Source organism: Leptodactylus fuscus, chromosome 1 (genome assembly GCF_031893055.1).
Source record: "Leptodactylus fuscus isolate aLepFus1 chromosome 1, aLepFus1.hap2, whole genome shotgun sequence".
Taxonomy (NCBI): domain Eukaryota; kingdom Metazoa; phylum Chordata; class Amphibia; order Anura; family Leptodactylidae; genus Leptodactylus; species Leptodactylus fuscus.
In genome coordinates, this window is record NC_134265.1 from 224,214,157 (window position 1) to 224,229,513 (window position 15,357).

The 15,357-nt window shown below is 37.0% G+C and overlaps 1 protein-coding gene across 5 annotated transcripts in view; it reads left to right on the plus strand.

Moving 5' to 3' along the window:
- Nucleotides 1-15,357, plus strand: part of NRG1 (neuregulin 1) — a 585,159-nt gene that overhangs the window by 493,760 nt on the left and 76,042 nt on the right. For all 5 annotated transcript variants that reach the window (XM_075283721.1, XM_075283723.1, XM_075283722.1 and 2 more), the window contains exons 2-3: nucleotides 11,911-12,097; nucleotides 13,456-13,568. In XM_075283721.1, coding sequence (XP_075139822.1) covers nucleotides 11,911-12,097; nucleotides 13,456-13,568 — 300 coding nt within the window. The remainder of the gene's footprint in view (nucleotides 1-11,910; nucleotides 12,098-13,455; nucleotides 13,569-15,357) is intronic.

Here is a 15,357-nt window from a genome sequence, read left to right on the forward strand (position 1 = left end):
CGCCCTGGTTCACATCTGCCCATCTGAACGCATTAAAAAGTGGTGAGCAATGAAAGCAAATGGATCCCATAGACTATAATGGGGTATGCGTGTTTTCTGTGTGGTGATCGCGCGAATCATCCGGAGAGAAAAGTACTTCAAGCAGCACTTTTCTCTCCGCATGATTCGTGCAATCACCGCGCAGAAAACACGCAGACCCCATTATAGTCTATGGAATCTGTGTGCTTTCAGTGCTCATTGCTTTTTAGTGCTTTCGGTATTCCATTCAGGGGGTCTCCAAGCGACTCCCCGAATGGAATACTGAATGCAGATATGAACCAGGCCTCAGTAGTATATGTATTGATAGTTTTCTAAATGTAACAAACAGTATAGAGAACTTTTGGAAATGTAAAGTATGAAATAAGAGGCTGTTATAAGTATTCATCATGCGTAGTACTCCTCAGTGCTTTTATAGATATATGTGGATTTAGTAATGGGGAGGCCCGGTGACATGCAGAGGCCTGTTGCAGATGTTGCTTTAAATCCCAGTTTCAGCCCCTTGTGATCTGACAATCTAGTGTGACATCCTGAGGTCTAGCAATCCCTGGTCTTCCTATAACGGTGTAATGTTCCTGAACATGCATGTACATTGTTATGTAAAGTAGTACAGATTTATTTTATACCACACAGTTTGCTTCAGGCAGATTCTGCCCTTCCCACAGAGTTTCTCAGCATCACATGGTGCTAAGAGAGGAGTTCAACCAGGTAATAATGTACTTTGCTTCGGAGAAATGCACAGCATAATAAAGCTTTGTGTTTGAGAGAGATTAGTCGATCTTCCTTGTGAATGGGAATAAACCAGCCGAGAAGTGTGCTGTATGATCATTCCAAATGTTTGTTAAGGGAGCAGAACGTAAATGATGTTATGACGTGTGAAAAAAATGCACAAGACGTTTTGTTCACCCTTTGATGCGAGAAAAAGTTCTTTCTGGTTGGAGACTAATAGATATTTACTGTACTTTCCACCTCATTTGTTGTATAGTGGATAACTCACAGTTTTATACCACCCATTATATTTGTAGGATCTGTTATTTTTTACTCTTTGTATATTGCAACAGTACAGTTTCCACAAAGTAGCAATTAGAGGATGTTGTCTCCATGACACACATCTTTCCATGGATCAGATTTCAGTTCCTTCCTTTTATAGGTGTAAAGCCTGGTTCACATCTGCGTTCGGTATTCCGTTCAGTGAGTCCGGATGGGGACCTCCGAACGGAATACCGAACGCATTGAAGCGGTGAGCCGTGAAAGCACTCAGACCCCATAGACGATAATGCGGTCCGTGTGTTTTCTGCTCTCTGTCCGCATGAGTCATGCAGAGAGGAAAGTAGTTTGTGAAGTACTTTTCTGTCCACATGTTCTGTGTGGATACCGCGTGGAAAACACACGGACTCTATTATAGTCTATGGGGTCTGTGTGCTTTCATAAGCTCACCGCTTGTCCTCATGCGGACTCCCCAAATGGAATACCAAACGCAGATGTGAACCAGGCCTAAGTTTTCAAGGGAACTAAGCCATGCTCCAAGCAAAGCTCAGGCTAGGTTCACACCAGCGGTCGATGAAATATATGGAGAGAAATGTCCTGCAAGCCGGACTTTTTCTCTGCATTTTTCAGGTGGAAACTCTGTGGACCCCATTATAATCTATGGGATCCATGGGTTTCTGTGGGTAACCGCTTTTTAAACGGATTAGGTTTTGCTTTTTTGGGTCCACATTCGTACCTGAAGAACTGGAACCCCAGCGCAGATGTGAACCTAGCTCACCTGGTATTGTTTTAGGAAACATGTTACTTGGAAATCATTTATTTCGTACATAAATTTTCCAGCAACAAGTCATAAACTATGAACATAGTCGATTAGTTATCCGGAATTTTAAAAAAAATGTGTCTCTTGAGTTCCAAAACACAAACAGTGCCACACCTAGCAGCATGCTATGTCTGGTACTGCAGCTTAGTATTCTGATTTGAAAGGCTATGAGAAGGAACACCAGATAGCACCCACGGGCAAGACTGGTGCTATTTCCAAAAAAATGAAAAAAAAAATTATTTTAATTTTCCTATCCATTCTGTCAAGAGGGCATCACACTACTATTAGTTCAGTTATTAGTTATTTTTTAGCATCAGTCATGAGCCTGTTAGATCATAGAAGTCATTACGTGACCAATAGTAATAAAAACTGATGGTAATTTGTCATTAGATTTTTAATGCATTCAGATCAGCTGACTCGGGAAACTGAAATACTAACTTTGTCTCTAACTTTTATTTCAGAGGAAGTAACTGTATATTGTGTTGAGGCAGGAGCTGTTTATTGTATTCCATAAACCCATAGATGACTGACACATGGTGCACTAAATAGTTCATCCCATCTTCATGGATCTTGTGTGATTGTTTCTTGCATCATATTCTATAGCTTTTGGGTATAAGTGGCCAATTTGTTTAATTATGCCACATGTATGGATAGTCTTCAGTCATCAGTCCCATATGGCCTTTCACAACATTTTGGTTGACTCCCTGCTGGGTTTTTTCAGTTTTCTCTCTTGGAATCCATATGGGAGTAATTTGGTTTCTCTACCTCAGTGCTGTCAGTGAAAGGAAGCGATAGATAATTGGCGAGTAGTGTCCACTATACATGGGGTTGACTTTTTCATGTTCTTTTAAGCTATCCATATCAGGATTATTTCCAGCATTGATTAAAGCCTTGTTTTAACAGGCATTTCTTAAACATCAAGCATGGTGTAATTGAGGAAAGCAACCATCACAAATCTAATAAGCGTGCACTTTGAACAGTAGAAAAGCTATAAAACATAATAATAAAACACATGTGTAGTTTGTGTTTACCAAGAACAAACCGGAGAGTTCTTATTGGCTTACTTTATGTGTAGTTAGAATGTTTACTGCATTTATTATACTATGGAAACCTCTTACTACTTTACTAAAATCAATAGATCTCTATTTTAGGTCCCCAGTATGGCAGCAGGAAAGCAAAAACCCTGTTCTCGAATAACATAACCTCAAAATGTTGGTTACTTGGTGGGGCAATCTGTTGGCTTTTAGTTTTACAGATCTGCATAGAGTGACAACCACTATGGATCCCACAAAAATGCATCTTATGGGGTGTCAACTGACCCCTCATGGTCCATTGAAGGGACAGAAGAGAACATATGTTTATAGGGACCAGTGACATTAAACATGGTAGAGTAGCACGGTGGCCTTATAGCGTTAGAGTCCTGGGTTTGAATCCTGCCAAGGACAACATCTGCAAGGAGTTTGTATGTTTTGTCCATGTTTGCATGGCTTTCCTCCCAAACTATAGACAAAGACATACTGATAGGGAAGGTAGATTGTGAGCCCTGAATGGAACAGTAACTGACAATGCCTGTAAAGCGCTGTGGAATAAGATGGCGCTATACACATAATGATAACCATCAGATTACATATTCATTGTCACAGGTTACCTTTAATTCTATGCTCTTATTTATACTTAGTATCATATTTTTCCGATTGACCCTTAAAGCTTTGGATAACCTGACAACATTTTGAGGGACCTTTGGGGTTTAATATTAATGTCATCTTGTCAGAAACAACGTGCCTTTGGTTCTGTCTATGGCATTTGGGTATATATATATATATATATATATATATATATATATATATATAACCCTGACTACCAACTGTTTATGTCTTTTATTAAATAGCCTTTAAATGAAGATTAGAAACATAATAATAAGTATAAATAAAACTATAATGTGATATTGTGACAATGGGACATTTAAACAGCTAGACACAGCATGAAAGTGGTTTTCACTTTTCTGTGAAGATCCAGCCACCTCATAATATCTTAACATATGTAACAGTCCATCTCTGTGATGGCATTACTTTTGGGGTGTAGCTATCCCATTTTCTGTCACTAATATCCACACTATAAGACAATACTGCCACTGTGTGGACGAACACTGTTTGCTTAACTCCACAGTTTATTCTTCTGAGTCATATATAGCAAACTACGATTCAATATATGTTCTACTAGCTTTTACCCGCGACTTCGTCTGCGGTGATTTGAGAATTGGGCGGACACAGACGTGTGAAACTGTAAAAGTGCTTTAAAAAGTTTGGTGGGCTAGCAAATGTGATGTGATGTGTCGTATTGTGTATGTCGTGATACAGACAATGTGATGCGCCGTATTGTGTATGTCGTGATACAGACAATGTGATGCGCCGTATTGTGTATGTCGTGATACAGACAATGTGATGTGTCGTATTGTGTATGTCGTGGTACAGACAATGTGATGTGTTGTATTGTGTATGTAGTGATACAGACAATGTGATGTGTTGTATTGTGTATGTAGTGATACAGACAATGTGATGTGTTGTATTGTGTATGTAGTGATACAGACAATGTGATGTGTCGTATTGTGTATGTAGTGATACAGACAATGTGATGTGTCGTATTGTGTATGTAGTGATACAGACAATGTGATGTGTCGTATTGTGTATGTCGTGATACAGACAATGTGATGTGTTATATTATGTATGTAGTGATACAGACAATGTGATGTGTTATATTGTGTATGTAGTGATACAGACAATGTGATCTGTTATATTGTGTATGTAGTAATACAGACAATGTGATGTGTTATATTGTGTATGTAGTAATACAATGTGATGTTATATTGTGTATGTAGTAATACAGACAATGTGATGTGTTATATAGTGGAAATCTATATGTAAATATGAGTGAGTAGAGTGAGGGCTACTCCTGAGGTGACAGTAAGGAGTGTGCAGGCAGGTTGAGGCAGGAAATGCCAGGCAGTGTGTGTGAGTCTATAGCTGGGGCTAGCAGTCCTGCTTTTGTGAGTCTCCTGCTAGGAAGCCATGTTGTTTAGTGGCACCAAAAGTAGCCTGTGACTCAATCCTAAGGGAAAACTATGTTTGTGGAAAATTGCACGCAAATCCGTCCAGGCGTTTTAGCGTGATTGAGGAACAAACATCCAAACTCACAAACATCCAAACATCCAAACACACAAACTTTCACACTTATAATATTAGTAGGATAATAAATGTAATATAAAAATGTGGGATTGCTACAAAACATGGCATTAGTCATTGCAGTAATATGACTAAAAGGTAACTCTGATTTTGGGATTGTTCATTGATATTTAGCAACATGATTTACAAATGGAAGATGTAGGTTAATGCAAAAGTATTGAGAGATGAAGAAGAAGTGAATATGAGGCAGTGCTGATGTGAGCGCACAGTGATGCTTATGCAAAATTCCATTTAGTATGTAAACAAGCTTTTTGTTACTTTTGGTATACAGTAAAAGTATCACACAGGGTATGTGTTATGCTATACACTATTGTGTTTTAGAGATGTTTTACTATAATTTTTAATGTTAGAGGCATATATTTTTATCTGAAGATTGCTTTAATGGTTTCGTCTTTAATTCTGGTTATTACAGTTATTGCATGGTATCCTTGTTATCGCTTGACTTCTTAAAGGGGTATTCCCATCTCAAGAATCCTATTTATACTGGTAGCTTATGTAAATTGAAGACTTTTCCTAAATTTTTTGCTTTAGAAATTCTGCTTTCTTTTCCTGCTATGTGTACTTATTCCTGCCATTGTTCATACAGTGTTTCCATAACCACGAACCTGTAGGACAAGCGACGTCACTCACTGCTCTGCTGGCAGAGCAATCCGTTCATCTAATTGCAGTTTGCTGATGAAACCAAGTCTGTTATATATCTATGTAAACACACAGAAAACACTGAGTCCTTCTCTAGAAGCATGCGCATATTATTTGATCTGTTTAAGTATTGTGACATTTCAAAGTGTCCCATTCAGTAAGCTGGAAGGGGTGGGGCAATGCAGGAAGTGAGAAGAAGAGACAACAGGCAAACTGCTGAAACACTGAGATGGGAAAACCCCTTTAAGTAACAGCATTTTCTGGGCTAAAAATATTAATGAACTGTACTAAGGATAGCTCATCAATATCAGATTTGACAGGCACCAATACCTGTCATGCCCACTAATCAGCTGATATCAGTAGCTGATGCACAGAGAATGGAGCAAGAAGCAGACAGTTCTGTCTTCTGTGTATTGGCCATTCACTTGACTCAGTTAAGCTACTACATGGAGAACAAAGCTGTCTGCTTCCTGCTGCATTCTCCGTGTATAAGATGCTTATTGTTGGGGATTCTTAGGATAAGTACAAAATTATTTTAGCCTGAGAAAAAACACTAAAAATATTCTCCACCTTTTTTTTTCTTTAAATGATGGCCTATATGTATACTGTGAAGACCCCTGCTGATTGGCTGTTTTCACAAGTCCATGGCTCCTGACCTTGTTTACATGCGGGGAGCTGCCATGCTGACATGCCAGCTTTTTTGTAGTGGGTGTAATGAGAATTGCAGCCGTTCTCCTTTCAAGCATACCCCATTCAAACATGTGTGAGAACAATTCAGGCCTCATAAATCGCCTTTAATAAAAAAAGCTTGTAGTGGTCAAAGGAAACCACCGATGCTCTTCAAATAGAATATTTGGGTTGATGGTAATTAGTTCAATACTATGGCAAGGGCATGTAAAATATATCATTTGTGCTTTTATTTTATAGAAATTATAGATGTGTGTTGGAGCATGTCTGCTGACTTATTGTACTTGTTTTATTGCATTTTGTATATGCTGGCTTATTGCTCTGCAAATATTAGCTAGATGGTATTAGAGAGACGCTGGTGTAATTGTTATATATTTTTATCTAGAAGAAAAAATTGCTGGATAAATTATTTCAGCTTATAATATAATGTTTTATAAAATGTCACAATATACAAGTTATATAGTACACAGATTTTAGCTTATAAATCATGTCAAAAAAGACAATATCATTGTGTCAATAGACATTTGTCTTCTGTGAGAGATATATAGCTGGTGTAGAATAACTTACGAGATGCTCTGAGCTGGAAACTCTAAGAAGATTTTTCAAGGCCTTGTCTGGCTTACAGGTTTTTGGATATAAAGAAGTTCCTTAAATTTGTCATCTTGGCTTACATAGTACTCGCAAAAGTAGCATATCAAAAGAAAAATAGCTGAGCTTTGGTAATATATCATCTTCGGCTCCATTTAATACAAGCAGAGAATCAATACCTCTAAATGCTTACCCTTTTATCTAGGGCAAGCATCCAGGAAGATCATTTTAATTGATTTAGTACACTGATCTTAATAAAGAAAACACGCAAGACGCCAATAACCCATTACTTCCTTATTTACCATCCGAGTTAGTAATAGTACACACAATACATCTCAAGGCTTTTTTTTTTTACTACTGATTAATATATAAAATATTTTAGTCCTTGTTGTGTCTGAGATAACATGGGTGGGGGGGCTTTTCAGTAAAATAGGGAAACACAATGTGGAAGATGAGCACTACTAACAAATCCTTGGTGTGGTGTTGTCAAACCATACTTGGGGGTCGCAATGGTAGGAGTTCACCTCTACAGTAAGGGTTTATACTAGAAGCTGAAAGATATTAGAATGGGATGATGCTAGGCATATGGCAGTTTTCGAAAAATCAGAGCTTTTCCCCACCACCTCCCATAATACTCATGGTCCATTTGCATAGGAATAAAAAGCAGCTTTTCGTCAAAATTAAGCCGCCATTCTCCGAACATATTCTAGCACTGTGCTCAAGGCTCTGAGTACTATAAGGTACTGGAACTGGTTTAATAATATTTTTGCTGCTGATAGACTCCCTTTAAACCCTGGATCTGTGGTTTTGATTTATAACCATGATACATAGCTCAAATCACAGCACACTGGATACTACCGCTACATAACAGATCCCACTGACTTATAATGGCTTCCATCTGGTTCCCCATAGGTGTTTGTCCTTTTGCAAGTCAATTGTGATGGAATGTGTGATGGAAACTCTGAACAGAACATGTCTTTCCTCTGTGCTGACATCTGGTACAGGTGTTACTGTAGGAACATGTTGTCACTGTAGGTAAACCGTAGCCTGGGTGACTTGGATCTTGTTAATAAAATATAGCGATTTACCCCTGACATTATAGGTACAGATTTAGCCAAGTTTAACATGATTTTTATTGTATTGCATGAACATTTGCTTACTTTAACTTTTTCATTGCTTTCATTTCAACAAAGTTCATCAGTTATATGAGGTTGTTCCAGATTGGCCCTTGGAATAAATAAATAGAAATAAGTACAAATGGCAATCTTCTAATAATAAATGACAATTGCTTCATAATAATACATAAACCATTTTTTGGTGTATCCGCACCTTTAACTCATGTAGATGGCATTAGCTAGGTTGATATCTATCTCTTGCTTTCTCAATTATGTCACGCACACCAGAAAGACTGAGGCTGACTTCTCACCGCCTGCAGCATAGTATGGGAACAAGTCCAGCTTTGCTTTAAACTGCTACACAGTGAAAAAAGCATGAACATAACCAAAAGAAAAGACAGCTGCTAAGAGGGGTATAGAAAGAGAATATTACATGAAATAACATACTTAGTGTTACTCTTGTCATTGGGAAGTCTTTTGCATTTGTCTGATAGATTATGCCTTTTAATATCATGTGCTCAGTGTCTGGAAATCTCTATGTAAGTAATGATGTCCAATATTTGCAGCTATGTTCTTAATATGAATGTACTGTATTTCTACTATAGACTGCAGGAAATACCTTTACTCTATATGTCCTATAACAGCTCGATACATCCTTTTCATACCTGCATCTCCCATGACAAATATAGGAAATGATACAATTACATTTTCAAGCATACTTATATGTTTATACTAATATTTGTCATTTAGTAGTCTGCAACTTTCATCATAGTAACTTTGAAACTTGGATCTGCTTCGCTTGCAGTACCATGCCTGACCACATGGTGTGCTGTTCATTGCATGAGTTTTAGCAACATTGTTCATAGATATTGGTTTCATTTTGTGAATATCAAGTTTTCCTGGTGTGCTATTGGGTAAATACTGTACTTAGTAATTCCATGGGATGCAATATTGTAGTATTTACAGCTTTATGTTTTGTGCAGTACTGTATATACCCATTATGTTGGCACTTCTGAAACTTGCTGAATACTACGTAACAAACCTTCAATATTTCAGATACTAAAGAGAACCTCTGACCACAAACAGCATAACTAAGTGACAGGTCCATTTTCTTATGCTTTGATTTAGAGAAAACAGCTTCAACACTGGGCTATGACAGAAATTTCTAGTGAAACATAACATAGGCCAGACATATTTAGTACATTATAGTATGATCTCATAGAACTTTACGTACACATAACTGATACATCACTTATTCTCCTGATCTTGTGCCAAATCTTGAGGATTTTCACCAACTCTTGAAAGAGTTCAACATAGTGTTGCCTCACTACCTTTTGTTTTATATATATATATATATATATATATATATATATATATTGTTCCGTGTTCCTGGGTGTTTAAAAATGATAGAGAGAGAGATCATTTATTTTTGTGCTTATCTTGACAGAACTAATAATTTCAATCATCGCTTTCTATAATTAGGACGTCACTTCTAAAAATGAGGAAAATTACAGAAATAATTCCATTGATCAGCAGCAAAGCATGTAAAAAAATAAAAAATTTTATTAAATCCATAAAAACCGCAAGCAACAGTAGTATCATCTAAAAATAAGAACAGGCCATAAAAGATTGCCCGTGTAATTATGGAGGTATATGGCCAGCCCTAGTATTCATTCACATGTCAACACAGTCCAAAACAAAATGTGGTAATCTTGTCACAATCCTGATGGAAACAAGTGCGGAATGTTCACACTGGTGTGGTTGGGTTTCTATTCTTTCACAGCACACATACACAGAGTTACTCTTAAATATTGGCTTGCTCCACTGGTCTGGTAAACTCGCCCTAGTTTGAGACTGTCACTGGCCTTAGCTCTACAATGAACTCCTGTCATTACAAGGGCAGTACCACCAAATGCCCTATTTCATGCCCTAGATTCCCCTACATACATATCTCATACTAAGGGCAAAGGGACTTTACGGCATGCAAATAATAGGACCTTTCACCACCACCACCAAGGCCTTTTCAGCTAATCTGTATAAAAAGAAGACACAGATTTTAATAAAAAGTAACTGCAATGCAGAATCAGAAAGGTATCTTTGGAAAGTGTAGAAGCAGCCCTACAAGGTACTGTCATTATTTTGATAACAATTTTCCTGATGACAGACTCCCTTTAATCCATCTGCTCTGACATGGCTGTAGGCTATGGGCGTGTGTGACATCTTATCTTATATACACCACAATGCTTCTCCCCAGCCATTCTTCTGGCATCTGACATGAGCATTTACCAGAATGATGGAACAAGCAAATGTTTAGTAGAAACTCTTCACATGTTGCTGTGAAGGAATAAAAACCTGACCACATCAGTGTGAACACCTCACACCTGTTTTCCATCTGTTATTCCATTTGGCTTTGGACTTGTTGACAGGTAAATGAATACTAGGACTGGCCATATACCTGCATAGCCAGGTAGTCAAGTGGGCAGTCTTTTATGGCCTGTTGCTACGTATCTATCTATCTATCTATCTATCTATCTATCTATCTATCTATCTATCTCCTATCTATCTATCTATCTATCTATCTATCTATCTATCTATTTATCTATCTGTCTATCTATCTATCTATCTATCTATCTCCTATCTATCTATCTATCTATCTATCTTTCTCCTATCTATCTATCTATCTATCTATCTATCTATCTATCTATCTATCTATGTCTATCTATCTCTATCTATCTATCTATCTATCTATCTATCTATCTCCTATCTATCTATCTATCTATCTATCTATCTATCTATCCGTTTATCATCTATCTATCTATCTATCCATCTATCATCTATCTATCTATCTATCTAGCTACAATATCAAACTTCTTGTAACCTTGTATACGCTTTACTGTAAGAAGAATGCTAGCTATATCAAAGACTCTTTTCCCCTGAGACTGCACATAGGAATCAATCTGTATTAGTAAGGTTTATTACCACTGACTAAGACTTTTTTTATCTCCTGCCTGTCTCTGAAATGAGAGTCAGCAGCAAATCACAGTACGCTTCGGTTACCTTTTCCCTTCTACCTCCTACAGCTAATAAAAGCCAAAGTAAATAAATAAATAAAATAAAATATTACAGTATATAATACTATGTAATACATGGTCATATCTCATTATTAGTGACTCGTCCATAGGTACTAGATACAACAGTATGTAACAACATACAAAAACATGTGTCCTAGTACAAAAGTGGAACACGAAAATTCACAACGATAGATAATAAATATGCTGAATCATAATTCGGATCATTTTTTTTCCTTAAAGATTGATTTTTGTTAGTGTTGATGTTGAATGTGACTTTATGTTGAGTTTTGTATGATAGTATTAAGGTCACTGTAGCATGTGTCTGAAAGAAGCTGCTGCTTTTTACAGCAAATTGATTTTCTTTTAATCCTGACATCCAAAGCAGTCGTGTTATATTGCTGAAGTCTCCGGATGAGAAGCTTTTACCCAAGAATATAACATTAGCTTTTATTGTCTTTTATGAGACTTGCAGCAGAACAAAGTAAGGTCAGGCAATGTGGGCCTGAAATAAAAATGTCTGATGTGACCACTAGTAGTAGTAGTGTGTCTAATTTATATATATATATATATATATATATATATATATATATATATATATATATATATTACTGTGTTCATACTCTGAACGTTATGTCTTTATGACCTACATTATAATTTATGCTCTACTTGTATTCATGTTTAACTCATTACTGTCCACAATATTCATTGTTTTGTTTTTTTCCCTACAGCTTCACCACCAAAACTAAAGGATATAGAGAATAAAAAGGTTGATGCGGGTAGTAAGTTGACAATTAAATGTGAAGTTGTGTCAGAACAGCCCGGTCTGAAATTTAAGTGGTTCAAAGAAGATAAAGAAATTGGAGGAAAAAATAAAGCAGACAGCAAGCCAGCCAACATCAAGATACGGAAGAAAAAGTAAGTTTTATTCATTTATTTATTTAGCGGCCTCATATTCTGCCCCCTAGTAGCATAGAACATAGAGTGATAATGAAGTGTTATGGATTCTCTAAGTGCTAAGTAATGGAAGTAGGGCAAAATCATATTCTTTACAGATGATTTACTAGGGATACAATGCACCTTATAAGGACCCGCAACAGGACTATAGTATAGGAACCCGTGAATTTGCTCTTAAACGTACAATATCAGACTGTCCAGTGGATCATGTTCTGTCAGAAATCGGGCTCAGTCATAACAGGCCGACACTTTTTAGCAGAAGACAATGCTATGTCAACCTGAATACTGAAAGAATATATATACATATATATATACTATGTGGGGGCTGAGTAAGTGGATGTTTTGATCGTCCAATGGGGAGGTGTCTTAATTAGGAGGGATAATCACACAATTTTTGTTATTTTTTGGGGGGGCTGGGGGGCCCTATAGTTCACCTCAGGCAGCAGACAGGCTAATTTCACCCCTGGCCCCATAGACTTTAACGGGGCAGCGCTGAAGTACCTACACTTGCTGCTGCAGTTTGTAAAGCAAGTAAGCAGTTTGGCTTTGCTGCAGTAAAGGTGATGTGCATGGGTACCGGGTGTTGTACCCTTACAGATCTAATAATGATAGCCTATCCCAAGGAAAGGCCATTAATCTTAGAAACTGGATAACCCCTTTAAAGCTTTTGTCGTGGGAACCCATCTTTAGACAGCTTCTTCTTTTCAAAAGTGCTTTGCATTATCATATTAGAAAAATTTGTAGATTTTTTAATTACCGGTACTTCTTTTAATGTCCAAAAATAAAAAATTGCTAATTATGATTTAACATGTTCCATTTACTGTAAGGGTGAAAGGTCAAGATAATTTCCTTTCCAAAATCTGAGGATGATTGTTTGTATCACTTTGTTAAAGTATGAAGATTTATCTACCAAAGGCACCCACTTTTTAACAGACAGAAGTGAACTGGTGAACTCGAGTTCAAAAAGCAGTATAAAATACTTGGAAATAAGTTTGAGCTCTTGAATTACACTTTTAGAAACAGCTATTGGTTGGTAGGGGCCTGGGGACCATAGCAATTTACAATACACAGTAGAATGGGACTGTTTGATCACCAAGAACATATGTACAGATGTAGAAAATGTCACACACCAGTGAAATGAATAGTCCATAGGGTAAAGCTTCCAGTATTTTTGACAAAAGTGACCAATGACATCAAAACTATTATTTTTTGAGTAAGAAGTATAAAAAATTAAAATCTCTGTGTCCTACCTATACCAGACATTTAATTGTAGATGTTTCACGAGAATATTACTTATTGCAATTTTGTTGCTTTCATAGAAAGTCTTCAGAGCTCCAAATTCCAAAAACAACAGAAGCCGATACTGGAGAGTATAAATGCACTGTGTCAAACCAGCTGGGGAACGACACCAAGAGAGTGAATGTCACAATATGTAAGAACATTTTACATGTATTTCATCTATTAATATTAATACATAGATGGCTTGTCCTAATAGTAGACAATCAATGCTTAAGTCCTAAAGTATAATATAAAGCTTACAATTCCATATTAACGCTTTAGTTAGAGCTTTTATAGGTTTTACAGTACAGCTCTATTTATCAAGTGTTCCATAAACTATCCTTACTATAGTTTTGGAATTGGCTTACTCCTATTTTCATATCCCCCTCTCCTGCTGGAGTACCATTGAAATATTCCTAATATAGCAATAGTATAGCCTGTTTTTGTTTAGGTATATGATTAAACTGTATATGATTGAATATCATGACCTTGGCATATCAGTTATATTGATCATTTTTGTATGTGTGCAATGTACACACTTGTAGTGAGTTATTTACTATGTTTTACCTCTTTGATTTATGTGTTGTACAAGTGAAAACATTCCCCTATAATTAAATTAGGCATGAGCTATTTAAGACCACCACAGTTCACTTCACTACCGGGGATCCATATATCACCATCAAATGCTAATGGAGTAGATAAAAATGTTCTAAAATGGAATTCAAACTGTAACCAGTCTGTGGATCTGTACCATGAAAAGTCATAGGTAAATACATCATCAAAAATGAGAAAAATCCCTGTAGAATTCCTACAGTTTCCCATCTGTGTTATATAAAGTAAGTTTCACATATCTGCATGCATTCATGACATTCCTGTAAGGTAAAAAAAAACAACAGAAACTTGTTTCACATCTTGATTGATGTGCAGGCGCTTATTCTTACACATTACATTACAGTTTTTTCCACCAATTGATAACATTAAACTCATACAGGAGTTTAGACTTTCTAGAACATCTCATTTATTGTGCCGACTCAACCTCTTGTGTATTGTGGAATGTTAGTTTATAGTTTGGTCTATTCTAAAAAAACATATAGTCATTATGTAGCCTTTAAAGGGGACTTTTCACCATCTCCAATAAGTGCAGCTCCCTACATCAATTAAAAGGTTCTGCTTCACCTTTATTTTTCTAGCCCCCGCCTTTGCCAAGCAATCAGTTCTGTTAGTTTCAGTGCCTGATATGCTATTTAGACTATGTACTGTCAGAAGGGCAGTGTCAGGCAGGAGCAGGCAAGGTGTGACTCTGAGCTCTGACACTGGCTGCCTCTAATTTGATCTCTGAATCACACCCCATGCCCTACTAAAATTATAGAGCTGAAATGGTATATTGAGTACCAAAACTAACTGTGCTTGTTGCTCAGGTATGGCGGGGGCTAGAGATGAAATTACAACTGTGCTGTAATCAGCAAAGCAGCACCTATTCACAAATGCTAAGAACTTGAATTGGTGAAGGTGGTGAAAAGTCCTCTTTAAAACTCTGTTGGTATGATACACATTCTTACATACTATGATGAGATGTTAAACGTACGTGAACTAGAAACAACAATCATACAGATTACATGTAACCAATGCAGCTTGTGCATAACGCCCCCCTTCCACTCCATGTAGACAGTAATGAAAATGGAGGATCAACGCATGAAATTAATTGCGTTACACAAATGTCATAATGCACTCCTCTCGTCTAAACGCAAACCCTACCATTAACACCATACATCTGCTTACAAAATGCAGAGAATTGGAGAAAGACAGAGTTTGTGTCAGAAAAAGGGAAATCTCTACCCTTCATTGTAATATCAAAAGTGCTTGTGCAAGGACCAGTCAGACTAACGGTACACAAAATTCCATTTACAGACTGATGGAAAGTATTGAATGCACAGTATGTAGTC